At 36.8% G+C, this 15,437-nt stretch overlaps 1 protein-coding gene across 1 annotated transcript; it reads left to right on the plus strand.

Annotated features, from left to right (window-relative positions):
* Positions 1 to 4,334: 4,334 nt before the first annotated feature.
* On the plus strand, positions 4,335 to 4,934 carry LOC138871861 (uncharacterized). The gene has a single exon (XM_070149770.1). The coding sequence runs from the start codon at positions 4,335 to 4,337 to the stop codon at positions 4,932 to 4,934; it is 600 nt and encodes a 199-aa protein (XP_070005871.1).
* Positions 4,935 to 15,437: the final 10,503 nt, after the last annotated feature.

The raw sequence follows: 15,437 nt of genomic DNA on the forward strand, positions 1-15,437 counted from the left end.
CGACAGAAACCTTGTGCATCACCACAACAAGTAAAACAACAATGACAATAAATACAAGAGTGCAACAAATAAATCAACTCAAGAACTTTAAATAAAAAGGAAACAGTAGAACTAGTTCATAAGGAATAACCACAATAGAGAACACTAGGCGTAATAATAACAGCTCAACAAGGGAGAAATAATGTGCAACAACTATCCCACAATATACAGTTCAATAACAAGGAAACTAACACGAGTCAAATAATTCCAAATAAGGACCTGCCAACTAAGATATAGGACATCTAAACTTCTTTTAAGGTTGGGCAAATACGAAGGAGATTACTACAAATTAAATTAAAGATAAGCATCAGAAAGGTAATCATAACTTCAATTAAGACTAAACAGTTACAGGATGAGATAATATCAATTTCAAATAAAGATAAGCAGTTATGAAAGGATGGCATGACAATTGAAGAGGTAAAATCTCCAGTTAAATCAAATAAGAATCAAATAGGCAATTAGAGTAAATCATACAACAATTAATTCCAATTAAAGCGTATAGATGTGAAACTAGTAAAAAGGAACTCAATTATATCAAGAACAACTTCGTACTCAGTGAATATAAGAACCTAAGAACCCTAAAAGGCCAACTTTCCACAAATAAGTCCAAGCACGCACTCGTCACATCGCGTACACGGACTATAATTAGCATAGGAAACTCAAACCCTAAGAGAAAAATCCCCTACACAAGGTTAGGCAAGATACTTACCTCAAAGAAGACAACCGATACTCTAAAACGAACTTCTCGGGTGAAATGTCCTCCGGACGGCTCAAATCTAGCCAAAATGACTTCAAAGCATAAATAAAACTCATAAGAAACTATTCCGGATCATAAAGCCTCAATCTTTGACCAAATTCAAAAATCACCCCAAAAGTCGACCCCCAAGCATGCACCTCGGAACCCGAAAAATTTTACAAAAATCAAACACCCATTGCGATACGAGTTCCACCATACAAAAATTATCAAATTCTGATGCCATTTGGCCCTTCAAATCATCATTTTTTATTTTAAAAATTTTCTTCAGAAACCACCATTTTCCTTAACTAAAACCATAAATTAAATGATAAAAATAAAGAAAAAATCATGAAATATAATAGATTCTAGGTGAAGAACAGTTACCCAATCGATTTGCTTAAAAATCCACAAAGAATTGCTCAAAATCGAGCTTTACAAGTCAAGATTTGTTAAAAATGGTCTAACCCTCGATTTTGAAGATATATTCTGCTACCCAGGTATTTGTACATCGCGATCGCGGAAGGAGTAACGCGATCACGAAGAATAAAAATGGCTACTGCCCAGAATGCACTATGCGATCGCGTACTGAACAGTGCGATCGCGAAAAGGGGAAAATGCTGAGGCCAAGTACTGCATTACGCGACCGCGGTAGATAATATGCGATTGTAGAAGAGAAAGAGGAAATCACAAGTTATTACCGCTAAGCTATGCGAATGCGGGCACTAAGATGCAAATGCGGAGAAGGCAGAAAAATACATACGCGATCGCAGACCAACCTATGCGAACGTGAAGAAGGAAATATATGGCAGGTCAACAGTACACTACACTATGCGATCGCGAATGGAACTATGCGATCGCGAAAGAGAATATCAGATACCACAAACCTAAAATCCAAGAATAGAAGAAATTGGCCTGAAGCCCATCCGAAACACACCCAATGCCCCCGGGATCCCGTATAAACACACAAACAAGTTCTATAATCTAATACGGACTCGCTCGAGGCCTCAAATCACATCAAATAATGCCCAAAATGCAATTAGCGCCATGAATCGAACTTATGAATTTCAAACCTTCCAACTTCTAAAACTTGCGCTGAAACCTATCAAACCAGCCCGGAATGACGTCAAATTTTGCAAGCAAGTCCCAAGTGACATAACGAGCTGTTCCAACTCTTGGAATCACATTCCGACCCCGATATCACAAAATTCAACTATGCATCAAACTTCTCCATCTTCCAAACTTCAACTTTTCCAACTTTTGCTGAAATGCCTCAAATTACCCTACGGACCTCCAAATCTAAATCCGGACGCACGCCTAAGTCCAAAATCCATACGAAGCTATTGATATCATCTAAAACCCATTCCAGAGCCGTTTACACAAAAGTCAAATTTTTGGTCAACTCTCACCGCTTAAGCTTCCACAACTAGATTCCTTCTCCCAATTTGATTCTTAATCATCCGGTAACTGAATTCGACCATGCACGCAAGTAAATACACATAATATGAAGTTATTCAAGACCTTATGTCGCCGAACAAAGCTTAAATTTTTAAAACGACCGGCCGGGTCGATACAAAAAGGCTTATGTAATCCCTTAAATATGTATATAGGAGTATTTTTGTCCCTTATCTATATCACTAAATATAAATATTCGTTATCTTTATAAAATTGTCCCTTAACAGGGTTTATAAAACTAACAAAACAGCTTCAAATAGAGTTAAAAAAACGCTGTTAAACTAAAGGTGAAGAAAACTGTAAACATACTGCACCTTTGGATCCTATGCTTTCAGTGCAAGATTAGTCACCAATTTAGTAAACAGAAAAGATAAAAAAATTACTGGATCAAACACCATTTTGCAAGATTCAGGAACACACATTTGAATGGTTTTGTTATAAACATCAAGAAAGTTCTTTACTTTCTTAATGAATGCATGAAGCTTCTTCTTACACACATTGTTAGTGCAGAGTTTTCACTTTGTTACCGTTTCTCAATCTCTGTGTACATAAACATTAGAAAAAAATGCACTCGGTGTTTTAAAAATTTGAAGCTGGCTTCGTGCATAGGTATAATAATATACCCATATTCTTAGAAGAAAATAATATAATAAACCAGTGAATATACCTATATGGAGTTAAGTAGAGTTTCTCAAATTGGGGTTCATTAGATACACAAAATTAGTAAAAATGATTTTTAGCGATTTCATTATTTCAGCAGCTACTTTTATGAATAAGAACTATAAAAGAGGTTAATTATAAGTAGATGAACTATGCAATATGTCTATCTTATACAGGTATTACTATGAAAAAGATGTGCAGGAAAATTGATTTAGTTAATCAAAAGCATTAATGCATGGATGATGGTAAAGTAGTATTATGGCTTTGACAAATAATTTTTCTTGGAGCCAGGGATTCTAATGTTGTCTCTCTTAGGTGCTTTTTTCACTGACTTTTGCTTTATCTAATACTACTACTGAGAGAGATCATATATTTCCCACCTCTTTTTTTACCACAAGGTTATGAAGCAGTAGTTTTGAATTCTTAAAAGAAGAAGCTCAAAGCATAGAGCTACAAACTGGTAAGGAACGATAGCTTCAAAACCTTCAATTGCAATTACTTGGTTAAGAGCAAATCGCATGAATTGGTAACAAATTGCAAGAAACATGCAGTGCAAAAAAATTAAATAATGCATTGCTTTAACCAACTTAGATTTTCCTTCAGTCAGAATTTCGATTCTTTGATTCCATGAACTTTGATTCTTTGATTACAACTCTTCTATGTAGGACCCACAAAAAAGATGAAACAAAGAAAAAAGATGAAAAAGTTGCAGAAGTCAAATAGGGTGGCTGAAAAAATTTTCCAAGTTGGGCGGCTAGAAAAAGTTGCCAAATTGCAAAAGTCACAAACACATGTTTTGACCGATGGTAATTTGCACTGCAAATTATAATGAATAAACCATTCTGATCTTCTATAAATAGCAGGCTCCATTTCTCTTTTGATGTACATCCAAATAATGAGAGAAGCAGAAAGCAGTGAGAGTAATCCACAGATTATTGTCTGTGAGATAACTAGTAAGTTGTAATAATATTGTAGTGAAGTGTTTTAAATAAAGAGTATTATTTCTTTTAAAGTTGTAGTAGTCTCTTGACACTACTGAGTTGTAATATTATAGTGGTAATATTGCTCCGCTCGAATATTGTATTTTACCCCGCTAAAATATTTGGTGTCATTATTACTCTCTTGTGTTATTATTATTTGCTGTGGATATTATTCCTAGGCGGGATATATTATTTTTTATCCCAACAACGTGGTATCAGAGTCATGGCAAATAATGGTCCATTATCTTTTCAGTACCCCCGTCTGACAAAAGATAATTATGAGAAATGTTGTCTACGTATGAAAGTCATTCTTGGCTCTCAGGAGGTGTGGGAAATCGTAGATAGAGGGTATGCAAAATCAGATAATGAGGAAGCTTTGCCTCAAACTGAAAAAAAAAGTCTTGACAAAGACAAGGAAGAAGGATCAGCAAGCCCTCACGCTCATCCACCAATGTTTGGATGATGTCATGTTTGAGAAGGTGGCAGATGCTACCACCTCAAAGGAAGCTTGGGGGATTTTACAAAATTCTCTTCAAAGAGTTGACAAGGTGAAAAAGGTAAAACTTCAAACTCTAAGGGCTGATTTTGAAGCTTTAAAAATGAAAGAATCCGAATGCATCTCGGATTATTTTTCAAAAGTGAAGGCTGTTGTAAATCAACTAAGAAGATACGGGGAGGACATAGAAGATGTCTGTGTGGTAGAAAAGATCCTTTGCACTTTAACACCTAAATTTAATTTTGTAGTGTGTGCTATTGAGGAGTCTAAAGATTTAGACTCTATGATGGTGGAGAAATTGGAAGGTTCTTTACAAGCCCAGGAAGAAAAGATCAAAAGGAGAAAAGAAGTGTCATTGGAGCAACTTCTTAAAACTCAGGCATCCTTCAAGAATTATGGAGGTGAAACAAGCTATCGAGGAAACGAACGAGGACGAGGCCGTGGCGGTCATGGAAGAGGAAGAAGTAATGGTAACAACTTCAACAATGAAGTTAAAATCCACCAAATATTCAGAGGTCATGGTCGTGAACATAGAGGAGGACGTGGCTACTACCAAGAAAATAATGGATAAAGGTATGAAAAATCAAAAATTGAGTGTTATAATTGTCATAAATTTGTCCATTACTCTTGGGAATGTCGTAGCAATGTTGAAGAAAAAACTAACCTTGTTGACGACAAGAAATAAGAAAATGAGTCAAACGTTATTGATGACACTCAAGGAAGAAGACAGAGATGATTGCAGCTCATGGTATTTGGACAAAAGAGCAAGCAATCATATGTGTGGATAGAAAGAGAAGTTTATGGAGATCAAAAAAAACGGTGAGAGGTAATGTGTCCTTTGGAGATACCTCAAAGGTTCAAATCAAAGGGATAAGTACGATTCTGATCTCCTGTAAAGATGGCAGTCACAAGTTAATTCAAGATGTTTATTATGTGCCAAAATTAAAAAGTAATATTTTAAGTTTGGGTCAACTTCTTGAAAAGGAATATGACATCCACATAAAAAATATGCATCTTTGGCTTAGAGATTCAAGTGGAATTCTAATTGCTAAAGTGCATATGGCAAAGAATAGATTGTTTTCTCTGAATATTAAAACAGTTGATGCAAAGTGTTTGAAGGCTAATGTGCAAGAGGAATCAGGGTGTTGGCACATGCAATTTGGGCACTTAAATTTTGAAGCGCTCAAATCAATGGAAGAAAAGAATATGGTACATGGGATACCATCAATCAACCATCCAAATTAATTGTGTGAAGCTTGTCTTCTTGGAAAACATGCAAGGAGGAGTTTTCCAAAGGAGGCTATGTCAAGATCAACCAAGCTACTCCAACTTGTCCACACTGATGTGTGTGGACCAATCAATCCACCTTCTTTTGGTAAAAGAAAATACTTTCTGCTTTTTATTGATGACTTTAGTAGAAAGACTTGGGTTTATTTCTTGAACCAAAAATCTGAAGCTTTTGCTGCTTTTAAAAATTTTAAAGTACTTGTGGAAAAAGAAAGTAGCTATGAAATTAAAGCTCTAAGGTATGATAGAGGAGGCGAATTCACTTCAAACAAATTTAATGACTTCTGTCAACTTCATGGAATTCGTCGCCCTCTAACGGTACCTTATTCACCTCAATAAAATGGTGTTGCATAGAGAAAGAATCGAACGATTCTTAATATGGCTAGATGTATGTTGAAAGCTAAAAGTATGCCCAAGGAATTTTGGGCTGAAGCTGTTTCTTGTGCAGTTTATTTGAATAACAGGTCTCCAACAAGAAATGTTAGAGATCACACCCCTCAAGAAACATGGAGTGGAAGAAAGCCAAGTGTCAAGCAGTTGAGAATCTTTGGGAGCATAGCCTATGCTCATGTGCCACATCAAGGGAGAGCAAAGCTTGACGATCGAAGTGTCAAACATGTGTTTGTTGGCTATGATACGAGTTCAAAAGGCTACAAGCTATACAACCCAATCAGCGACAAGGTGGTGGTAAGTCGTGATGTTGAATTTGATGAAGAATTGGCATGGAATTGGGAAGCTGAGGAAGAAACTTCATATGATTTTCTTCCATACTTTGGTGATGAAGAAGAACCAGAGACCGTGGAACCTGTGCAGGACACAACTCCACCTCCTTCTCCAAAAAATGTTGCATCTCCCTCTTCTCAAGAAGGTTCAAATGAACAGCCGCAAAGGACAAGGGGCATTCAAGAGCTCTATGAGGACACAGAAGAAGTTACTAATTTTGATTTTTTATGTTGTCTCTTTGCTGACAGTGAACCAATGAACTTTGATGAAGCTGTTACAAACAAAGGGTGGAGACAAGCCATGGAGGAGGAGATCAAGTCAATAGAGAAGAACAACACTTGGGAGTTAACAACTCTTCCCAAGGGTCATCGAGCAATTGGAGTTAAATGGGTATACAAGACAAAGAAGAATGCTGATGGAGATGTGGAGAAATACAAGACACGACTTGTGGCTAAAGGCTATAAGCAAAGGCAAGGCATTGACTATGAAGAAGTCTATGCACTTGTTGCCCGCATGGAGACTATTCGTTTGCTGATCTCTTTGGCGGCGCAAATGAAGTGGAAGATTCATCAACTAGATGTCAAGTCAGCCTTCTTGAATGGCTATCTTGAAGAAGAAGTCTATGTTGAACAACCATCGGGTTTCATGGTCAAAAACCATGAAGATAAAGTGTTGCGGTTGAAGAAAGCTTTATATGGATTAAAGCAAGCCCCACGAGCATGTAATAGTTGCATCGACAAGTATTTTCAAGACAATGGGTTTGCTCGTTGTCTCCATGAATATGCTCTTTACCTTATGTGAGCACGTGATTTTTGTCCTATGTGAGAATTACTCCCAAAAAATTCAAAATAAAATAATTTTCCTTTATGTGCAATTTTGAGAATTTTCGTGGCATTTTTGGATAATTATTTGTATTTGTCCGTGTATGTTTATTTATTAGATTAATAAAAAATACAAAATATGTCGCATTTGCATTTAGGATTTAATTCTACAATTAGGAGCAATTAAGTTTATTTTACAAGAACAAAAAATCATAAAAATACTGTATGTTGCATTTTTAGCATTTGATGTCCAAATTGTGTGATTTTATCGTAATTGTTATTTAATTGTGTGTTAATTGTTATTGAGAGTTAATTAGCACTTTTATAAATTAATTTAGTTCTATAGGATAATTTAGGATTATTAGAATTTAGTTTTAGTTTAAGAAAAAATAAAAGAAGAAAAAAGAAGCAATGGAAATAAGAAGAAAATCGGATTGGGCCACCTTTTAATTTAAATCAACCAGGCCCAAACCAAATAACCTCCACAGGGTCGACCCGACCCAGTCCGCCCCATAACCCAAACAAATCCCAACCCCCCATTTTCATTTTTTCATTTTTCCAACCCCAAAACCCTAAAAAAGCCACCCGCCCCCCTCTCCTCTTCATCTTCTCCAAACCACCCTCCTTTGCCCCCTCACCTCCATGGCTGCCTTCGTCGAGCTCCAACCAGCTGTTGCTGCTTCACCCATCGTCATCGATCTCCAGCCATCGACGACCAACACCCCAGCCAGCCCCATCGCTTCTGAGCAACCTCCAAGCCGGCGACAAAACAAACCAAACGTTGTTGCTTCTTCTTCTTCGTCATGGCCGCTGATTCACCCATCGTCTCCAGCTGACCACCAACAGCCCAACCTCCCGTCCTCATCTTCTCCAAGCGGCCACCCTTATGGCTGCTTCCTCCATCTTCATCGGAACAACCAAGAAACGAACGCCATGGCCGCTGCTTCTTCTTCTTCGTCAGCGTCACCAGCTGCCCCCTCCTTCTTTTCCGTCGAGCAGCAATAGCTCCAAGCCACAGCTGCTTCACCCCTCTTCCTAAATGACCCCTCCATCTCCAGCTCCCATGGCTGCCCTTCTGCATCTTCTTCGTCCCTATCATCAGGGTTGCTGCTGCTTCATCCGTCGTCGTCAAGTTGACGACCAGCAGCTCAAGACCAGTCAGTCGCAACACCAACCAGCACACACGCAAAACAGTTTTAAGCTGAGGTTGGTTTGAGGTCTTCACCGTCCATCGAGGTTCTGTTCGAATCCGTGTCTGTTAGTCAAGCGTCGAAACAGTATTGCGAACGAACTTGTGTTTCATTGGATGTTCAACATTGTTCGACATCGGATCGTTAGCATAAAGGTCAGCCATAGTTCATTCACGGATTTTCGTTGCTTTGTCTTTGGTTTCGCTTTAATATGTGGTTTCATTTTTTGAACATTTTCGCATGATATGCCCACTGCATATTCGTTGAAATTGTGTGTGTGCGTTTTGGACGACTTTCCTACTGTTTTGAGTTCGATTGATGCTCAAGTTAGTGATTGAAATCTACTCGCTTGTTCCGTTAAGTTTGTTCGGATATGAATCTGACTCTGTTGATTAATTCATGAACGTTATCGATTAAGAGTTTGTTTGGCGAGTTTGTTTATTCAGAGTTTGATTATTAATTGGAAATTGATTAGATGAATTGGTTATAGCTGCTAAAGTTTGGTTAATTGACTTAGGAGGATTAGATATAGCTGATGGGGTAGAATGATAATTTCAGTATTTTCAGGGGCATTTTCGAGATTTTAAGTTTTAAAAAAAATGATTAACGAGTGCTATGTCCACTAAGTACTAAAAATATTAAAATAATATATTGTTTAATATATAGCGGGGGACAAAACATGATGGTGGGAATTAATACATTATTTAGTGCATAATGAGGGACAAGACATATGGTAGTGGGCAATAATGCATTGTTTAATATAGTGGGGGACAAGACATATGGTGGTGGGATTAATGTATTTGTTTAATATAGTGGGAGACAAAGCATGCAGTAGTGGGGAACAAGGCATGCAAGTGTGGGGAGAATATTTCGGATTAGTTTAAGTCTTTCAAGGCAAGAGTTTTGTTATAAATAGAGTCATTAATAGGCAATAAACAGGGGGAGTTTTTGAGAGAGGATAAGAAGGATTTTTTGAAAAAATCCGGAGAGGATAGATCTTACACAGTACAGGTTTTACACAGAGGAAGCTGGTTTTTGGAGGAAGAAAATCGTTTCTCTTCCAATTTTTCTTAGAGTCTAGGCTGAATTTTTGACATTTAAAAGTTCAGTAATTCGAGAGTAAAAAACAGGCTGATCATTTCTGGGTTTTCACTGAGGTTTTAAGTGGTTGTTGAGTTTGTTATTTCTGGTCTGCGTTGGTTGATGTGGTTGCTTGTTTCATTGAGTGTGCTGGAACCCTGTTGGTTTTCAAATCTATCACTGGGTGTTCTGTTTATTGGCTGTTGCTGGCTATTATTGTTGCTGACCGCTCCTTCATCTTCTTGTATTTCCGTTATCCAGGTACATGTTCTACGGCTCTCAAATTTAAAGGAAAGGAAGTAAAGAGTTGTTGGAATGGATTCCTGAAAACAACTGTTTCTTTGTGTTTAATTTGATGTATAAGCAGTATTTCATTTGATATTTCCTAGCATGTATTGGAATGATTTTGAAATGCATAAACTGGAATGATTGAATCTATTTCTACGAGCATGGAATATCAATTGTAATTAATCTTAGTTGGGGATTACTAGTTATGAAATATACTGTATTTAATTCTTTTGTTCAGTAGTCGTGAAACAGTTTTAAATAGTTTTATGTCACAAAACAGGTTCAAATAGTTTATGGAAATCAGCATGCTAGTTTAATAGGTCTAATTCTGAAATCGCGAGTTCACTTGAGTAAATAACATCATTTTAGATAGCAATGTAAATAATATTATTAACTAATGTTAGTTCTCGAATGGTAGTGATTAATGTTAACTTGATGTCAGTTTTAAGCATTTATGCCTTTTTCAACAAATCGCAAAAAAAAACTAAAAAATGGCTTTATATTCCACATAGTTAACTCCAATAATCCAATTCATATAATAAAGCTAAAGTTGAACTGGATCGAAATGGTAGCTGGTTTGTTAACATTTACAACGGCAGGCGGCGGATCTTAAGTTAGGTAGCGGGTTCAAACTAGAAGGTGTTTCCTTTTGTTTGGACCCGGACTTGAATTTGAAGCCCGAACTTTTAATGTTAATTGATTAGGATTTTTCTTTATTCTTAGAGACCAATAAATAGAAAATCATAGTCGCTTTAGGATATCCTTGAATAAAAAATTAAGATGAGTCTCGCCGAATAAAAAATACAAAATTGCGGGGCCCTCAATAAATATTTGTTTTAAAATATTTAGACTTAGGGACGGGCCGTTTAGCAAAATTTCACGGCCTTCCCCAAAAGATAACAATGCGCAAGTCACTTCCGGCGCGCTTTAAATAATTTACTCTCTTAAACTCGGGTACGCATTTATGTGACCCAAATCCAAATCTCAACGAAGTCGAAATGTGTCGTTAATCACGGGTACATTGATTGTGACGTGGTTCGAGATGCATTTTCATGACATTGCAAATTCTTTTAAAAAATAATGAATGAGATGAGCCTCGACAAACAAGAATACACAAACTGCGGGGCCCTCAACGGACAGTTATTTCAATGCTTAGATTTCGAGACCGGCCGCATAGCGAACTTTACGGCTTTTCTCAAAATAACAACGTGTTAGTATCTTTAGGCGCGTATTTAATAATGTTATTTCCCTACACTCGGGTGCACATTTATATGACCCAAATCCAAATCTCAACGAAGTTGGAACGTATCAAAATTGCGGGTACATTTATGTGGCGCAATTCGAGATGCATCCTCACGACGTTGCAATTCTTTAATAAATAATAAGAAAAGCGGTAAACAGTTAAAATTTGCACATAAATTCAACAGGTATTAAAAATCAGATAAATGAGCCGAATATGACAGTTGAGCGACCGTGCTAGAATCACGGAACTCGGGAATGCCTAACACCTTCTCCCGGGTTAACAGAAATCCTTATCCGGATTTCTGGTGCGCAGACTGTTAAACAGAGTCAATATTTTCCTCGATTCGGGATTCAACCGGTGACTTGGGACACCATAAATCTCCCAAGTGGTGACTCTGAATCTTTAAATAAAATCCCGTTTCGATTGTCCTTTAATTGAAAAAACTCCCTCCGCGCCCCTTTGCAGTGGCTCGGGCGAAAAAGGAGGTGTGACACCTTAAAGTTCATATTAATGGAGATATCTTACTTGTTTGTCTTTATGTTGATGATCTTATCTTCATGGGTAATAACCCAAGTTTGTTTGAAGCTTTCAAGAAAGATATGTCTCGTGAGTTCGAGATGACAGACGTAGGGCCCATGTCATATTACCTGGGCCTAGAAGTGAAGAAGATGGAGGATGGATTTTTTATCTCTCAAGAAAGCTATACAAAGGAGATATTGAAGAAGTTCAACATGCTCGATTGCAACCCTATGAACACACCGATGGAAAATGGGACAAACTTGTCCAAGTTTGATGAAGGAGAAAAAGTTGATCCCACATTTTTCAAAAGTCTTGTGGGAAGTTTGAGGTACTTGACTTGTACCAGGCCAAATATACTTTTTGCAGTTGGAGTAGTAAGTCGCTTCATGGAGGCTCCTACCTCTACTCACTTGAAGGTCACTAGAAGAATTCTTCGTTACCTAAAAGGTACGATCGATTTTGAGTTATTTTATTCTTCTTCTAATGATTTCAACCTTGTGGGATTTTGTGATAGTAATTATGCGGGAGATATTGATGATAGAAAAAGTACAACTAGTTTTGTATTTTTCTTGGGTGAATCTGTTATTTCTTGGAGTTCAAAGAAACAGTCCATAGTTACTCTCTCGACTTGTGAAGCCGAATATATAGCAGCAACATCATGTACCTGTCATGCTATTTGGCTAAGAAGATTATTGAAGGAGCTCAATTTATCACAAATTGAGGCTACAAAGATTTGTATTGATAACAAATCTGCACAGGCACTCGCCAAGAATCCGGTGTATCATGATCGAATAAAGCATATAGATACAAGGTATCATTTCATCAGAGAGTGCATTGCCAATAAGGAAGTCGGGCTCAAATATGTGAAGTCTCATGATCAAGTTGCAGATATCTTCACAAAGCCTCTCAAATTTGAAGATTTTCAAAGATTGAGATCAAGACTTGGAATAAAGAAGAAAAATCAAAATTAAGAGAGAGATTTGTAGGACCCATAAAAAAGATGAAACAAAGAAAAAAGATGAAAAAGTTGCAGAAGTCAAATAGGGTGGCTCGAAAAATTTCCCAAGTTGGGCGGCTAGAAAAAGTTGCCAAATTGCAAAAGTCACAAATACATGTTTTGACCGACGGTAATTTGCTGATCTTCTATAAATAGCAGGCTCCATTTCTCTTTTGATGTACATCCATATAACGAGAGAAGCAGAAAGCAGTGAGAGTAATCCACAAATTGTTGTCTGTGAGATAACTAGTGAGTGGTAGTAATATTGTAGTGAGGTGTTTTAAATAAAGAGTGTTATTTCTTTTAAAGTTGTAGTACTCTCTTGACACTACTGAGTTGTAATATTTTAGTGGTAATATTACTCCGCTCGAATATTGTATTTTACCCCGCTAAAATATTTGGTGTCATTATTACTCTCTTGTATTATTATTATTTGCTTTGGATATTATTCCTGGGCGAGATATATTATTTTTTATCCCAGCATTCTAGAGCTTATAGTTTTTAAATTAGAGAGGGCCGAGTTGAATTTTTAGGGATTTTGGGAGAAAAGGGGTGGAGTTCAATGGTATGAATTCAGGACAAAGAAGGTCGATGGGTAGGAGAGCGAGAGAATGAAGCAGAAAAGTGAGCTATAGGACACTAACATAATTATTAACTACTTTATTTGTAACTCTATATGAAGCTTTTTCCGTTAGTTTTATAAACTCTGTTAAGGGTTATACCATATTTGTCCACTTTTATAAAAATAAGGGATATTTTATATTTTGTGGGATAGATAAAAGACAAAAATACTCCTATAAGCATATTTAAGGGACTATCTAAATCTTTTCCTCGATTGTTGAAGATCGAGACAAATAAAACGGCTATTCCATAAACCAACCGCACTTTGGGCAACAACACTACTTCACAAATATGGTTTTACACCTTCTTCCGCTAAAACTCATTCACACACATGGAAGAACATTCTCTAGGGCTGGTTACACTGCCCATTAGGCTTACAATGGCACATAGGCAATGACCAACATATAAAATTCTGGACCGAGGCTTGGGTTGGAGCTGCAACTACCATGCGCTCTACCATCTATGGGCCATTGCCAGAAGAAAACATCAACCTCACAATCTCTTCATATAGAACTCAATCGAGTTGGGATTGACAAAAATTTCCTTTCGAAATACCTCAATGTATCAAAGCTCTTATGCAAAATCAGCACTTCCATATATACAAAAAGAACATTGCTAGTACATTCTGGGCCTTGACAAATAATGGTTTATTCTCCGTACAATCCATGTATACTTCTCTCCTTAATCGCGCCTTCAATTAATGCACATCAACCTCAATACAAATGGATTTGGAAGCTACCAATAACCTAAAAAATTAGGTCTTTCATATAGCTCCTTAGCCATAACTGTCTACTTTCTCGCCATTATCTCGACCACATAGGTTTGCTAACAGAGGCACTATTAATACTGTCATGACCCTAATGAAACACTCAACCACATCTTTTTGACATGTCCTAAGTTACAAAATTACTGAAAAAATCTAGGTCTACAAGCTACAACTAATATGTTGAATCAATTTCTCACTCCATCTTTGTGGCTTCATCTACTTTTCAATATGTCCCACAACCTTCATCCACACACATTCCTCTCTTTTAGTTTATCGAATATCTGGACTACACAAAATACAAACTCTTTTGAACATAGAAAAAACAATATCCCTGCGCATTATATAATTAATCAAGCTATAGAATTTCCTTATTGTGCGACAGTCTATTGCTAAAACTCCTAAAGTACAAATTGCTGTCAAATGGATTTCTCCAAAACCAAATTATTACAAATTAAATACTGATAGAGCAGTCTCTCATCAATCTGGAAATTCCGGCATAGGGGGGCTCATTCAGGATGCTCAGGAAACTTAGATTACGGGGTTTGCTGGTAATATCACTACAAAAAATAGCATGGAAGTAGAATCACATGCACTTTCCATGGATTGCATTTATCAATTAAGTTTAATTTGGTTCCACTTGAAGTAAACATTGACGCCTCATAGGCAATCATAGTTTTAAGAAATGAAAATCTCATCTACACTAATATCATCTATGATTGCAGGCACCTGCTTCACCAGCTCCATGATTTGCATCTCATACATGTGTACATAGATCAAAACGGGGTAGCAGATAGGTTAGCCAAGCAAGGTTGTACGATGGTGTACTCAGGAATACCAACTATTTTTTGTCTCACCACCCATTTTTGTTATCGAACAATTAAGAGCAAATCAATCTGGCGCTACAAGTCTCCGGAAAGTACGACCCGTTCAAGTATGAAAATCTATCAGGCTTGACAATCAAATACCACCTTTTGATTCACATCCTGCGGACTTGTTGGCAACGGACATTCATCCTCTGCAACATGGCGCTGCACATGGAGTTACTATAGTAGAAAATTCCCCCTTTTGTAATGATCCTTTGGATCAACACTCCACAATAGATGTTAGTAATAGTTCTACTAGTAGTATTTGTAGTATTAGTACTTTTGGTGCATCCTCAACATCAACCTCTTTGTACGAATGCATCTTTATAATTAATATTAGTATTTATAAACGTGTGTTGCACGTTAATAATGACACATGATGATTTAAATATTTATTTATATGAAGGAATAATAAATTTAATTAATGAGAGAAATTTTATATACCATACTATAACAATCATCTAAATGGCAAAAAATATTATTATATTACCATAATACGTGAATTCAAAATGAAAGGATATCATAAGAACTTACATAAATGATCAATTTTAGTCATGGTAACTAGATAATTATGTATTGTAATTTAAAGGTATTTAATGCAATGATATCTTACCGAATACTTCTTTATAGACGGTGTTTGTTTTGTATATATTTCCTTCATGCTTTGATTACTCTG

The sequence above is a fragment of the Nicotiana sylvestris genome, chromosome 6 (genome assembly GCF_000393655.2).
Source record: "Nicotiana sylvestris chromosome 6, ASM39365v2, whole genome shotgun sequence".
NCBI lineage: Eukaryota > Viridiplantae > Streptophyta > Magnoliopsida > Solanales > Solanaceae > Nicotiana > Nicotiana sylvestris.

What these genes read in the sequence shown, in the direction of transcription:
- LOC138871861 (XM_070149770.1), top strand. Translation starts at nt 4,335, where the DNA reads ATGTTTGAGAAGGTGGCAGATGCTACCACCTCAAAGGAAGCTTGGGGG.